Source organism: Myotis lucifugus, unplaced genomic scaffold (assembly GCF_000147115.1).
Source record: "Myotis lucifugus unplaced genomic scaffold, Myoluc2.0 scaffold_48, whole genome shotgun sequence".
NCBI classification, from domain to species: Eukaryota; Metazoa; Chordata; class Mammalia; order Chiroptera; family Vespertilionidae; genus Myotis; species Myotis lucifugus.
In genome coordinates this window covers 6165417-6181250 of record NW_005871096.1, presented here as the reverse complement: position 1 = coordinate 6181250, position 15834 = coordinate 6165417, and the positions used below count along the sequence as shown (strand labels likewise).

General features: G+C 46.4%; 1 protein-coding gene across 1 annotated transcript in view; it reads left to right on the top strand.

Annotated features, from left to right (window-relative positions):
* Nucleotides 1–15834, top strand: part of TBC1D1 (TBC1 domain family member 1) — a 207145-nt gene that overhangs the window by 125805 nt on the left and 65506 nt on the right. The window contains 6 exon segments of the mRNA XM_023753657.1: nt 2578–2706; nt 3937–4023; nt 7244–7527; nt 9974–10132; nt 11159–11278; nt 12377–12516. Of these exon segments, the coding sequence (XP_023609425.1) occupies nt 2578–2706; nt 3937–4023; nt 7244–7527; nt 9974–10132; nt 11159–11278; nt 12377–12516 (919 nt within the window).

The following is a 15834-nucleotide window of genomic DNA, read 5'->3' as shown; positions in this document are numbered from 1 at the left end:
AAACAACAATCGCTGTGACTGGTTTGGCTCAGTGGATAGAGCATCGGCCTGCAGACTGAAAGGTCCAGGTTCGATTCCAGTCAAGGGCATGTACCTTGGTTGTGGGCACATCTCCAGTGGGAGGTGTGCAGGAGGCAGCTTATCAATGTTTCTCTCTCATCGATGTTTCTAACTCTCTATTCCTCTCCCTTCCTCTCTGTAAAAAAATCAATAAAATATATTAAAAAAACAAACAAACAACAACAATCCACTCTAAATGCTTCCATTTTATGAAAACGTGTGTTACGGGTTTGAAAGCACATCCACGGTCTCTTAACTTTGTGAGTGAACAGGTGTCGGTCAAAGGCAGTCCCAGGAGGCCCTGTGGATAATTCCCTTTGCTCTGGAGGCTGCCGAGAGTCAGGACAGGCGCTTGTTCTTGGTAAATGATTGCACAGGACCAGTTGCAACAAGTAAGGCACCTGCCCGTGGTGCGTGATTCTTAGCAGGCACTGGGAATTTGTTGAGTGCACCTGTAAGTTCAGGTGTGTGTTTCCCATGGGCCTGCCTGCTGATCATTGCTCACGCATTCATTCCTCAGCAAGCAGGTATGGGTTGTGCAGAGCGTGCTCAGTGAAAACACAAAGATAAGTGGTAGTCGCCCTTCTTGAAGTTCTGAGCTAAGCCATTCTTTGAACGCATGTGCTAATTCTCACAGAAGTAAAACTCTGATGACCGGACAAAGCCGAATGGAGCTCTGATCAGAATCGTTTCTCTTTTATGCTTTGAAAAATGTATAACATTCATTGGCGAATTAGGATTTCATTATGTCAAAGAAGATGTAAGGTCTTTGACCAGCAAATAACTGAATAAAATAAAAAATACTTAATCACAATAGGAATCGGAGGAAGACAAATTGAGGTATTTATACCCAGGCCACTGGCAGAAATTTAAAAATCTGACACTATCATGTAAAGGTGAACTCTCATTTGCTGATGCTTGGAATATGAATTGGTACCATTTTAAGGGAGAGAAATTTGACAGTATCTAGTGTAGCGGAAGATGCATAGACCCAGTGACCCAGCAAGGACATCCCTAGTTCCTTGTAAAAACTTCACATGTGTGATAAGGAGCTATGTACAAGACAGGTTACTGCAGTCTCTTTTGTAAGAGCAAAAAAGGGAGTCAATGTTTAACAACAGGAATATGAATAAACTTCTATGATTATACATTTTGATTGAAGTGAATAAATCAAAGAACCTTTGTTGATATGGAAATCTAAAAAACAACATTGAAAGAAAAATGGTAATTATAGAAGGGTATGCACAGGATGATTTATTCATTTAAGCTTCAACTACATGTAAACCAACATACATGTTTTATGGCTACATACATGTATGAAAGTACAAAAATGTGAGTTGATATGATAAACACCCAATTCAGAAGAGGGGTTATTTCTGCAGATAGAGAAAGGAGAGTGATTCAAATATGTCTGTCATTTTCTTCTATTAAAAGTGAAAAGTAAATGGAGAGACTAGCTAGTAATGACACTTACTGAGATTCAGGTGTGTTTAAAGTGCTTTAATGTGTATTAATGTATTTAAATCTTGTAATGGCTCCGTGAGGAAAGTCCATTGGACATCTTCAGTCCGCAGGTAGAGGAACCGAGAGAGGCAGTAGGTAATAGTAACCTTCCCGAGGCCACATAGCGACAGAGAGCAAGGAGGCATCTCCCTGGGCATTGAGTGCAGAGCCCCAAACCCTCACTGTTCTTGGCCAAAGGGGCACCAGGGTTATGTAAAACCATCAGGTAACACTTCAGAGAAGTAGGAAGCAATGTATCTATGGATTTTGTAGGTTTTAAAAAAATATGCCACTCTCTTCATAAATGACATTAAACTTCACTTAGTGGTTGGCAAACAAACTCCATTATGTTGTCAGTTTCCTACTATGGTCAGTTAAGGGAGAGAAGCCTGGTGGCAGAGGAGAATGAAAGGGGTGATGGAAACAATAGGTGGGAGGGAAGACAGCTCTCAAGAAAGCAATGAACGATTGGCATCGGCAGACAGAAGGGATTCTTCAGTTGGTAAGCTTATTTTATCCTACCCTCGAAATGCCCCAAAAGGTAAATTGTTACTTCACTTTGAAAAGCTAACCATGGCTACCTTTGTACCAGAAGCTGTGCCCCATGCTTTACTGGCTCTACCTGTTTTAGTCTCACAACAGAGCCTTACGATTAGATCTGGAGGTTGGGCTCAATTTACAGAGGAGGAAATTGCAGCCCAGAGAAAGTAAGTAACTTGCACAAGGCCGGGTAGTGAATGACGGATCTCTGCTCCGACTACAGAGCACAAGCTCTACACGGCTTTGCTGCGAGGCTTCCAAGCACAGTTCTGTGTTTCGTTTGGAGCAGGTAAAGCAACTCTTTGAGGCAAAACTATTTCCTGGACTTGTAGCCCTGTCACTGAGGAGCAGGTGAGATGAGGGTAGGCTAATGGCCTGGGGTCAAAAAGATGCACCCAAGAGATTTTTTTAGTCCTTTAAAAAGGAAAAAAGAAAGGAAGTTGTGACTCAACTTTCCATTGTTTCATTTTTTAGACAACACAGATTGCAGCAGAGAATATTGGAAGTGAATTACCATCCAGTGCCACTCGATTTAAGCTCGACATGCTGAAAAACAAAGCGAAGAGATCTTTAGCGGAGTCTTTGGAAAGTATTTTGTCCCGGGTAAGTAGCATAATTTCTCCTGATTTAAGTCACTTTTTAAAAGAGTGTCTGATTCGATTTGTTACTTTTATTCACTTTGTGCTCATCGTAAAGTATAGAAGGTGAAATCTTTTTTTAATGTCTTCTCAATCTTACAATATTGTTATCTACACTTTAATTTCAGTTTTTAACCTGGCATGGGTGAAACCAATTTTTTGTATTATGTTATATATAATCCCATGGAATTTTTTGTCTCTCCCCAAAATGCTGTTCATTGGCTAGTTCCTGTAAAGGGCACAGGTTAGATGCACCCAGTGTGGGTTCTGTTCTCCCTGGTGTCACTTGGTACAACGTAAGAATCCAGCTTCTGTCCGCAGCTCTTGTTTTGTACCTGGAACTCTGTGGCAGGGTCCTCAAACTACAGCCATCAGAGCAAATGCCACCCACCTCCCATTTCTGTACGTGGAGGGTTATTGAGGCACAGCCACGTCCGTTCACTCACCAGTTGTCTGAGGCTGCTTTTGTGCAGAGTGGAGTAGTTGCCATGGACACCCCATGGCCCATAAAGTGTAAGAGACTTGTTTTCTGGGCCTTTACAGAAAGGTGTGTGGACTGCAGCTCTACAGGAATAGAAATAGGAAGTATACGCAGGCACTGATATGGGAGTTCTTTAAAATCCCACTCCCCCACCCCCAGTGATTATAAATGGCATTTCTCAGAAATCAAAGTGTGATAACCTTTCTGGAGCTTGCAACATCATCTTACAGTTCTTTATTTATTTCCTGACCCAATTTTTTTAAAAAAATGCTGTATTTTTTTAAAGTTAATTTTTATTTTGTTTGAAGATGCTTCTGAGAACTTTGCAGCATCCTTAGACATAATTAAAAACAGTCCATTTACAAAGCCGGGGGTGGGTGGCTGTCTTTGAGACTCCCACATGCACGGAATGTTGTGAGTGTCATACAGCCGGCAGACTACCATGACAATTTATTAATGAATAGTCTCTTCTTCCTTCCTATTAAAACTGCCAATTGACGAATCCACAAGGTGTTCTGGAGCATTTAGGTTGGTGTGCTATGAAAAAAAACCAAAAGACAGAAACGTTGGCTGTCTTAATGTATACGTGTGCTTAGCAGCATTTCTCAGGAGATGCATTCTTCCTGACTTTACTTACAGAAACCACGATGCAGCTAGGTGATGCTTTTGCAGAAGCCTCAGGGGTCATAACTCAACTGCCTTTTCTTTACATAGGGCAATAAAGCCAGAGGCCTTCCGGAACATTCTGCCAGCCTGGATCTGGATGGCTCCGTGTCTAGCACATTAAATAACACCAACAAAGTAAGCACATTTTTCTTTATATGATGCCTTTAAGAAGCCAGCAAATAGGCCTTGTTCATCTTGTCTCTACAGGGCCTATCTAAAGGGACAAAGAGGCCTCCTATCTCCACTCAAGGAAAGTTTGGTGGTTTCAGTCTTCGTGGTGCCACGGAGGCTGGCCACGCAGTTAGACCATGATACAGACTTCTCATGTGGCTCAGCAGATGCCATTCCCTAAACAGAGAAACGAGATCACACATTCAGACCACTGAGATCGGATTTACTGCAAGCCACAGTGGATTTCATTCCCAAGCAGCTTTTCCAATATTAAAAATAACTGAAATTGGGCAAACCGCAGAAGTGGGTTCGTGAATTCTGAGAAGTATGCAGCTCAAATTCCTGGACCTCACTTTACCCTCCAGCTGGCTCTGAGATTGTGATTAGACATTTCTGTTCCATTTAAATAAGCCGCCACGCTCCAGCCCGCGCCTCTGCCACAAGCACGGCTTGGTGACAGTGACCCAGCAGTGGTTCTCTTGGGTGACAAACCCGTGTCCTTGTTTTAGTTTCTTGCTTTCTAGACATTTAAGCCATTTAAACTTGTTTAGTTCAACTTGTTAACCACCAACACATGGGTTTTGGGTTTTGTGCTAAGGAAGTCAGCATTCCTTCTGCTACACAAGGGCTTCAGATTTAAGAAAGAGGGAACTTTTGTGGAAGCCAGCGCCTTTGCACAGCAACTCCAAGTTCTTTTGAGATCCCTACTGGGCTCGTGGCTTTTAAACTTTTTAGATCATAACGAACAGTAAGAAACACATGCAACACTGCGAAATGGTTCACAAGCACATACATACACACTCACACAAAAGTTTCACAAAATTAAAATGTCACAAAACAGTGTTTACTGTAAACGGTGTGTGGCACATGCTGGTGTTCTCTCTTCTGTTTGAAAAGTGTTCAGGGCACAGCTCTCAGTTGGCATCACTGCCTGCGGACGTGCTCCCACCTGCAGAGTGAGGAACTCTACCTTCCATGAGTACTTCTCAGATCCTGAGGGGCGTCTTGAATGGGTTCTGGTTAAAATGCAGACTCTGATGCCACAGGCCTGGCAGGAGGCCAGAGACTCTGAACTCTGACAAGTGCCAAGGCGATGTCCATGCTGTGGTCTGGGAACCCACTTTGGGGAGTGAGACCCTGTAGGAACTTCTCTGGTAGGAGAGGTGACAGGCCCACAAGTAACACCAGCATCTGGTAGGAGCCCTGGGAGTTTGGATAAGAGACGGTGGTGGCCTAGTGGTCACAGTGAGGGGAGAGGGAGTTATTTTTGGTCAGTGGAACCAGGGGAAGTTTGGAGAGGAGAACAGGGAGGCTTTTGAATGGAATCTTGAAGAAAGGGTAGGAAGTATCCCTGTGGAAGTGGACGGGGAAGAAGGTGTTTCAGATAGACCACTGCACGTAAAGATAACTGTGAAGACACGCATGCCACTCAAGGGACTTTTCCAATAAGTCTTGCTTGTTTTTTATTCTTCTCCAAAACACACATCTGGGAATATACACATAGCTTGAGTTTCTAGGGTAGTTCTAGGAGAAGTGCAGCTTTTCAGAAGCCGCCTGTGTGTATTGTGTGTGTATCTTTATGTGCACTCCTGTAGACCTTTTTTTCATCCTGAGGTAGAGAAACTGTTGTAAAGGTGCACATTTAATGCAATTGGATCTCTCCCAATAAATTGATCACCTAGGAGTTGCAAAGGAACTGGACATCCAAGTGGCCCTTTCAGGTGTAAGTTTAAGCTAAGGGTTAGTTAGCTTTCATAGACTGTGGAGGATGTTAATGAGAATTGAGGTGAACAGGTCTGCAGGGTGGAGATTGTTTGCTGTGATGTAGTGTCTTAGACAAATTTTTAAATCCTTGCCTGAAAAGGATCCTTGGAACTATAGAAGAATAACATATTTTAGTTATGTTTAAAATATCATTTCATAGTATGCTGGGAATTAAACCTTTCCCATCTAATTCCTACAAAATTAAGTGTTATCATCTCTCCTCTCAATCCACATAAATTAAAATCCTTAGTACCTATCATCTAAAAGGCACTCAAGTAGGGAGGGATGGGTGCAGAATGGAAGGGGTCAATGGGGAAAAAAAACAAACAAACAAAGGGGACCTCTGTAATACTTTCAACAATAAAGATAAATATTAAAAATAAGTAAATAAAAGGCACTCAACTATATAGCAAATGAACAGAGAGAATGTAGTCCACTGTTAGATGCATTCATTCCTTTTTACTCTTTTCATGTTGATTAATTTAACCCTTCTAGCAATTTCAGTAGGGACAAGTTGGTACACTTCCTCTTATTTTATATTTTTTGATTTGAGAAAAATATGTTGGCCACATACCAACTTCTGGGAGTGCAGTGCTAAGCATCAGTTTGAGGGGTAGTAGTTCATGCCTTTGAAAAAGTATGTGTTTTGAAAATCTACAGTATTAAACTCTTGTCATGATTCTCAACAAATGTTTGAGGTCCTACTCAGTAAGTTCATGGAGTACCTAACAAAACAACACCTTACATTTGTGTCACATTTTACAGTGAGCAGAGTACTTCCGGTTATATTGTCCTGCTTCATTCTGGAAGCCAGTGAGATAAATTTTCACTCTAGAGACGAGGAAATTGAGGTGCAGAAAGAAGATAAGTGATTGGCCCTGAATCGTGGCAATAAGTGCCCAGGGAGAGATTTTCCATATACCAAGAATAATTGAGGATATAATTTTTAACCCTCAAGATTACCAAGTTAAATCTTAGCATTAGATCAAATCCAGAGAGAGAGCCTTAAAGTGTGGGTGCAACATGTATGGACACACTTGGCAGAGATAAAGAACTCGATTTGTTTAAGCAGTGCAGACAAGTTTCCCAACCCTCATCACGCATCTTACGAGCAATAGTTCAGTTGTGTTTTCCAGAGGGAGGAAACTGCGTTTGGCCTGGAACCGTTCTGTGTCATGGTTTGCGTCCTTCACGCTTGCATTTGGGCAGTTTCCCATTTGTCCCACAAGTTAGCATTTTGTCTCTGACAAGCAGGCATGTAAAGGGCTTTTATTTCCTTATGGGTTGTGGTGGCTTGCACATGGCATTATCATCAGATGTGCTTACATATTGAACTGTTTTCCTGCTGCTGGGGTTTAGAGCTTTGTAAATCCCACAGGTTTCCTGGGATCCGTCTGATCTGCTGTCTGTCTGCCTCCAGGAGCCCTGTGTGTGTGACAAGGAGGCCTCGCCCGCGTCTGAGAGCAGAACCAGGCTCCTGGGCTCCTCAGACGACCTGCTGTCCGGTGACACGGAGAGCCCTCCCACGGAAGAGCCTGCCCTGCTCTCCCCCCAGCAGGGCTACCGACGGCGGGCGAACACCCTGAGTCACTTCCCTGTGGAGTGCCAGGAGCCTCCGGAACCCGCCCAGGGCTCCCCGGGGGGCTCGCAGAGGAAACTTATGAGGTACCACTCAGTGAGCACAGAGACGCCTCATGAACGAAAGTAAGATTTGTTTAAAATGTGAATCTGTTGTGTAGCATAGCTGGGCCATACCTGTTCCTAAGCAGGTATGTGCATCCCTAGTGTCGAGTAACACTCCCTCCACGTTCTGCGTGGAGTAGGGTTCGGTATCTGAAAGAGGAGTGAAAGAAAATGAAAGAAAAAGACACGAGATAATTTTGCAATATTGGGGGACCAGGCGGGCAAGTCCCGAAGGACTTCCACTGATGCTCAGGCCGCTCCAAGCTTTTATTTGATCTTGGGTAGCCCTAGGGTAAGGAGGTTTGTCTGGGGTAGCCCTGGGGTAAGGAGGTTTGTCTGGGGTAGCCCTAGGGTAAGGAGGTTTGTCTGGGGTAGCCCTAGGGTAAGGAGGTTTGTCTGGGGTAGCCTTAGGGTAAGGAGGTTTGAATGACACATGGATTAGCTCATTGGTAGACAATTTCCAGAAATAGGCAGAATATCTGATCAACAATAATCAACAAGGATCTACACAAGTATCTAAGGAATTAAGGGAACTAAGGTGGGGATGCTTCAGCTATTATTACCTAAATTAACTGGGTGGTTCCTAGATTAACTGGGTGGTGCAGTTCTGACCTTTGCTAGGACTTCAAAGGTTACTAGCTTTTGGGGGTCTCTGTCTAAACTCAGCTAGTGAAGACAATGAATGGACTCTGGCACCTAGTATGTTTATTGGGTCAGAGAGAACCCCGAGTCAGGTTTACTCTTGGCTTAAAGAGATAAACTTGAAGTAGTGGCACGCTCCTCCGGCCCCCTCTCCTGCCGCCCCCCCCCCCCCCCCCCCGCCCACCGTGGGAAACATAGATGAAGTGATACTTGTTACAAGTGTTGGTGAGAAGCAGGAGAAACCGAGCAGAAACGACCCTTATGGTGTATAAGGGTCACTCCTCCAGGAGAGCCAGGTGGTTTGACCTTGGCACTTAGCTCGTGGCTTTGCGGAGAAGTGGGGAGCGGGCCAGCAGGGCGGGGTACTCACCTGAACACCGGGAGCATGTCCTCGGTGGGACCAAGATGGGTGGAGCCTGAGGGGCCATGTGGCCGCTTGTGCTGGCTGCAGAGGCGTGGGCCCCGGCCCCAGCTCTGTCCTGAACTGGCTGTGACCTGCCTAAATCTCTCCGTGACAAAATTGGAACAGATGTTTTCTAAAATCTCCGTGGGTGGGAGAATCCTAGAGTCTTGTAACAAGATTTGCTAATTCTAATAACTGGGCTCTAATGGGAGTTTCCTTGTCACAGACATGGGTAAGTAACTAGAGTAACAGAAGTCCTCCTGTTCCACCTGGGGTCCCTTGGCCATGCATTTGACCCTAAGTGTCAGAGACCAGAAGTGGACAGTTATCTTTAAAATTAACTGTAAAACACCTCTTCCAACCCTTGGCCTCATAAACGTGAAGTAGGGCCACACCTGCCTACAACAGAAGCCACAGGACGTGTGTCAGTGCAGGTCATGCTTGGATCGTGCACAGTCCACCCCGGGGGCGGGGGGCGGGGGGCAGGGGGGTGAAATGTTCCCAGTGAAGAAGTGACGGCATTGACAGTCCTGAAACAATGTAGCGGGGCCTCTCGGCTTTGTCTTCAGGCAGCCGCTGAAAGCAGTTCGGGCAATTCTTTGGAATTGGCTGGATGACCAGGATCCCCAAGCAGGACACACTGCAGAAGCTAATATTTGATAATACGACATTTTAGAGACAACACGGTTGGAGGCCTTATGAGGTTCTTGTCATGTGTCTTAAAGCTCTGCACTCACACTGGGGCCTTTTCTTCTACCTCTCCACTGGGTTGCCACACTCAGTCCTGGCATTTTCAGTGCGAATGCAAACTTTCCTGTCTAGAGAGGCCTCGTTCTCTGGCTAATAAGCCTGGTGTTTCACACAAGGCAGAGGTGGGGGATCAGTGTCCCTGACAGCGCATTCCCCTTCTCCCCTGAGAATGCAGCTTCCTAATGGGTCATGCCGGACATAGTGGCTGAGAGGCATGGGGGGAGGGGGAAATGTCCCCCCGCCACCTCCTCCTCCCTCCCCTCTCTCCCCTACCTATTGCATGTTCCGCACCCTGTACGAACCCTTCTTATTTGTGTCCAGGAAATGAGACATTGACATTCAAGGCAGGTTATTGTTCATTTTCAAGAGAGATGTATTTTTAAAACTCTGGAATTCGGTTTGCTTTTCTTCGCCTTTGTTTCAATTGAAATTTTTTTCCTGTCAGTTCCTAAAAAGGGGATAGAGGAAACAGTACCATTGGTTGTGGAGATAGGTGGGAAATGATCAAGAATGACCTTTCACAATACTCTTTGTTTTACTAAAAACTACCTTTGCCAATGAGAGTCGGGATGCAGAAGCGAAGTGAGACACCGGCCTCTGGCCCCTCTGTCGTGCCCTCCTGGTCCCCCTCTGCCTCTAAACCCCAGTGCTTTCTCTCTACTTGCTATTTAGTGGGAATCATCCACCTGTTGGCGAATCTAAAAGTTGCTCAGGTCCTTCAGTTCCTGCTCCTCCACCTCGTCTTAACCCCTCCGACTCCTCACCAAATTTTTTTAAGTCCTTAAAACATAACACGAGTGGAGAACAAAGTGGGAATGCCGTGCCTAAGAGGTGAGCGCACTCGCATGGCAAGTTCAGTGTCGTTTGTCTTCCTGGGAGGTTCGCACCGAGAGGATGTGCTGCATGGAGGGGATCCGGGCCACGAGTGTGTGTGTGTGTGTGTCTTTATTTTCATTATTTTCAGTCTATCATTCGAACTGACTTAATTTTACTATTTTTTTAAACATATTTTATTGATTTTTTACAGAGAGGAAGGGAGAGAGATAGAGAGTTAGAAACATTGATGAGAGAGAAACATCGATCAGCTGCCTCCTGCACATCTCCTACTGGGGATGTGCCCGCAACCCAGGTACATGCCCCTGACCGGAATCGAACCCGGGACCCTTCAGTCCGCAGGCCGACGCTCTATCCACTGAGCCAAACCAGTTTCGGCTTAATTTTACTATTGATTAATTTTCTCAAAATTAAATTTTTTCCTAAATTTTAATTTCCTCAAAAGGTCTTAATGGCAAGCCATTTGTATATACTTACTGTCACATTCCCCTGCCCCAATACACACACACACACACACACACACACACACACACGTTAAAACACGTGTTTGACCTTAGACAATGCAGTTTGTGCCACATCAGAAACACCCTCATTAATTTTTCCAGTTTGAAAGAGTCATTTTGGAAGATGGACTGATTTTTTTGGTTGTTTTGATTTTCCGTTATTCTGGTAAGAGTGCTTATCAGGAGATCTGCACTCTTCACAAGTATTTAAAGGGTCGCACACCGTATTGTTAACCCCAGGCACCGTGTTGCATGGCAGCTCTCGGAATTCATTCATCTCGCATAACTAAATGGACTGATGCTTTTAAATTAACTCATTGGTTCCATTCATTTAAAATGGAATTTTATTAACCAAAAAATTCAAGTTAAATCTCACTTGTAAACTATTTTTAATTTCCCACCTGGTTTACTTTCTCTTAGCATTAGAACTAAAATGTTGCTTTAATTTTGAAGCTGGTGTTTTATACTTTGTATGTTTTTATTTCTTTATCCTGAACTCTTTTTCCAACCGAACTCTCAGCATCTCCTACCGCAATGCCCTGCGGAGAAAACTCCACTCTTCCTCCTCTGTGCCAAATTTCCTAAAATTTCTGGCTCCTGTAGATGAAAATAACACCTCTGACTTTATGAGCACAAAAAGGTAGGGCTTCCTTTAGCTGTTTCAAGCCTGGGTGGAGTGTTGAACTGTTAGACATACAGGGATTTTCAGCTGTTCTTTTGCCATTTGAAAAGTCATTTTAGCTAAATCTTATTGTATCTTCTTTCTTATACTTTTTTTTCTTACTGAATGTCATTTTAAAAAATGTACTGTCAGCCTCTTCTAATTTTGACGAGGATTCGTTTATTAATGTGCTGCTGTTTTCAGAAGATTAAAGAAGGTCTTACCCGGTTCTCTAAGTGACATTGGAGCTGTGGGTAGTGAGCGTGCGGCTGGGTGTCCGATCTGTAGGGGCCCGTGATTGCCCAGTTGTGGGTATGTACACGGGGTGGCAAAAGTAGGTTTACAGTTGAGGGTGCACGAAACAGTTTATTTGGTATGATTATTAATGATTGTATTATTTTCCATACGAGCAAATGTAAGCCTACTTTTGCCCACCTCTGTATATGTACACACACGCAGGTGGAGATTATAAGGGCTTCCTTCCCCAAGTTGTCCTGCAAATAGGAAGCACGTTAATGACTCGATGTTAGTTATGTATATTGATAAATGTACTGTGTTTTATAGTTTTAAAAATATAAAAGTTAAGTCAGTAGTCATCAGCAAGTGACCAAATAATTACTGCCTTGGCGGTTCTATGTAATTTAACTTTTGTATTTTGTGTGATGACCTGTGGAGACGCAGGCCTGTGCTGTGAAAATACTCCCACAGGCAGACCAGGGAGGAGTGTGGCCCTGGTGACAGCGCCCCCTGTAGGCAGTTCCTCTGCATAATGAAGTGGCGCCCAGAGAGGCCCAGCTGGAAGCTAAGGATTCCTGGAGGGTATTTCTAAATCTCGTTACCATGGAAATGAATGAGGGGCATGTCCTCTCACGCTTCATGCAGAGCCTCCTGTAAGAAAGCAGCGCGCAGGAGTGATGGCCCACTCTGCGCTGGACTAACTTCTGCAAGGATCTAATTATATTTCCTTATGCAAAGAGAGTTGATATTATAATGCGTTGTTTAAAAGACAAAAACGAAAGCTAAAATACCTGTTTCTAGCTCCTCACCAGTCATAAATCAATTCTCTTGTAATTTTAGGGACTTGGACGCCAAAGCCCACCCTCTCGGCGACCCCAGCGGGACGCCTGTGAAGACGCGGAGACACTCGTGGAGGCAGCAGATATTCCTCCGCGTGGCGACCCCGCAGAAAGCGAGCGACTCGCCCAGCAGATACGAAGGTGAGGCCCGCCCCGAAACGAAGCTGCTAGATTCTGGCGCGGGTTCTGCCTGTAGCACAAGTGCGCCGGTGGGAGAAGAGCTGACACGGGGTTTCCAGGCAGAATCTCCCCTGGTTCTAAAGCTCCCCGAGTAAGAAGCTCAAATACAATGCTTGTCGCTATGTTCAGAGATCCTCGCAGCAGCTGCCAACACCTCGGTGGCACCTCTGCCCTGGCCGGTGTGGCTCAGTGGGTAGAGCGTGGGCCCCTGGACTAAAGGCTTGAGGTTCGATTCCGTCAAGGGCAGTACCTCGGAGGTACTGCGAGGGGGGTTGTTGCTGGAGGGGGTCAGCGAAGCGAATGTTTTCAGCTCTTACCTCAGCCCCCACACGGGGGGCGCTGTGGAGCCCCCCTCTGCAGCCCCCCGCGTCCTGGATGTGGAGGGGTGTGGACAGAGTTGGGAGTGTGTGGGGAGGGACCGAGGGAAGCCCTGGAGGGGGAACTGAACTGTGATTTGTGGCTGAAACAGCAGAACAGCAGTAGCACCTGGAGTTTCGATGTTTGAAAGTGGCGCCCAGCACAGCATCGCTGGGGATTGAGGTGTGATGGATATGGCCGCTGCCCCGGTGTAGGCCACTCCACCACTCAGGTCCTTCATCTGCATCTGGATGTGTACCTGTCATGGCAGTGCGCTGACGATGCTTGGCTCGGCGGCCGGGAATGTACCAGCGCCAGGACGGCTGTGCGAGGCAGCGGCCCCATTCTGGAACAGACCTGAGTTTTCAAACGCACTTTCCCAGACCCAGCCAGGTCCTGCCCCAGGTCCCCCGCCCTCCTGCCCTGGTCTCTGCAGCCACACGGAGTGCAAATGCTGCCTTCTACTCCCCGGACTTCAGATGGCGAGGGTCCTGGAGTAGCTGCTCCCTTTAGAGCTGCTCTAGGGACTCCTCTTGTCAAAGGCCTGTCCGCTGGGCACACCATCCCCGCTGTCCCCGTGGGACCTGCCCCAGCCCACTCTGCAGTCTCCAGCCTCACAGGGAGCCTCTCCCCTACACCGATGGCCACTGTTCTCTCAGGCAGGGCCCTCCATAACCTCTCTCGGCTCTAAGAAATTATCCCCCATTCTTTTTAAAATTATATATTTTTATTTATGTATTTATTTCTTTTCCTCAGCTGAGGGTGTTTTTTCCATTGCTTTTCAGAGAGAGTGGAAGGGAGGTAGGGGGTGAGAGAGAGAAACATCCATGTGAGAGAGACATCGATTGGTGGCCTCTCACATGTGCCCTGACAAGGGGTGGGGAGTGAACCCGCAACCCAGGTTCATGCCCTTGACCGGGAATCGAACCTGAGGCCCTTCAGTGCCCAATCTGACACTCTAATCACTGGTCTGCACCGGCCAGGCCTGTCTCCCATTCTTGACTCCTACAGTATGTTGTCCCTTTGGCCATGAACTCCTTGATAAAGTGGACTGATGTCTAGCTGCACTTGAGAAAGGGTTTGTAAAAAGCTTTTCCCCAAACAGTTGGTCCCGGTGAAGTGTTGCAGCGTTGGTTCGGCCAGTTCGGTTGGGATGGTTTTGAAGCGTGATTCTGGTCACCGGTGTGTGTCAAAGCTGGGTAACCTTGACGAGCCGTGCCTTCTGTGTCCTTCGGTGATTGACGGAAGGGCCGAACACGACAGGGCCACGTGCAGGCACCGCTGCCGCCGTTCCTAGTCCGTAATCATCACCGATGCTTCATGCCCAGCCTCCTCAGCGACTGCCAGGAAGGGGTCCTGAGCCGGCCCGGGTGCGTGAGGCCAGTCCTGATACATCGCCCACCTCTCCTCGACCAGGTCTCCTGCTGGGCCCCGCACTCTCGCCACACGAGCTGCTACTGCAGCTTCTCCCCGTGTGCCCGTGACTAACTGCCTCACTCGCTTCAGATCATTGCTTAAAATCACCTTTCAGAAACCTGCCTGGTTTCCCCCCTCCCACCAGACATTCCCTTCTCCTTATCCTGAGTTTTCTCCCAGCATTGACCCCCTTGTAACAGACTCCAGCAGTTACTCATTATCTTCGCCATCAGACTCCTCCTGTCAGCACAGGTTTTATGACTTTTCAAGGAGGCGAGTAAATTGCTCAGATTCTTACACACTTAATATTGTTCATGGTGATTTCCTAACTCCCTCCTCATTCTCCTGTTTCTCTCTAGGCCAGTGGTCGGCAAACTGCGGCTCACGAGCCACATGCGGCTCTTTGGCCCCTTGAGTGTGGCTCTTCCTAAGCCTTAGGAGTACCGTAATTAAGTTAATAACAACGTAACTACCTATATAGTTTAAGTTTAAAAAATTTGGCTCTCAAAAGAAATTTCAATCATTGTACTGTCGATATTTGGCTCTGTTGACTAATGAGTTTGCCGACCACTGCTCTAGGCACTTGTCCCTTCTGCTCTCTTATTGAAATTAAAATATGCTGTCTGAATGTTTTTATTATATTGTAGGTACTCTGTGTATGAGAGGGAGAGAGAGGAGAGAGAATAAACGCATTTAAGGCTAAGTGGGCATGATTATAATAATCACTTATTATGACCTCATTTGTGGAAGTGCTTTATATGAATTATTTCCTTTAATTCCCAGTCAGCTTTATGGCGGTTGGCATTTTTATTACACCATTTGCAGATGAAGGACCTGAGTGGTGGAGTGGCCTCCATCACTGTCCCCAAACCACAGGACGAGCGGGTGACAGAGGCAGGACTGGAGCTCGTGGGTCCGCATCCCAGAGCTCATGCTCTGAACCGCACTCAGGCCGGGACTGCGGCCAGAGATGACGGAGTCACCCCCGGGGGTGGCCCTGCGTGTGTGTCCTGCGGTGGCCTCCTTCCCACCGGAGGTCCCCTGCGGGCGTCTGTGTCGGGCATGTATGCTCAGTCTACCCACCGTCTCCCGTTGGCCCGGCACCCATACATTTCTGAGCATTTCAATGTGTGGACTTGGCTTCAGTCATGTTAGCATTGGGATTGGAGGATGAGTTCCTAATATCTATCTGTGAGTTTTCTTCTCCCAAATCAGGCACCTTTGCCCTCTGTCACTGTCTGCTCCCCATGTTTAAGGCACAGGAACTTCCACTGTGGTCGGGACAGGCATGGACCCACACCGGGCATGTTGCCTTAGCGGCTAGACCAGTGGTCGGCAAACAGCGGCTCGCGAGCCACATGCGGCTCTTTGGCCCCTTGAGTGTGGGTCTTCCACAAAATACCATGTGCGGGCGCGCACGTACAGTACAAAGTTGACTTAAAACTTTAAGTAAAATTTATTAAGTTAATTTTAGGGAATGTTGTGGAGTGAAAGAAGATGTAGTGT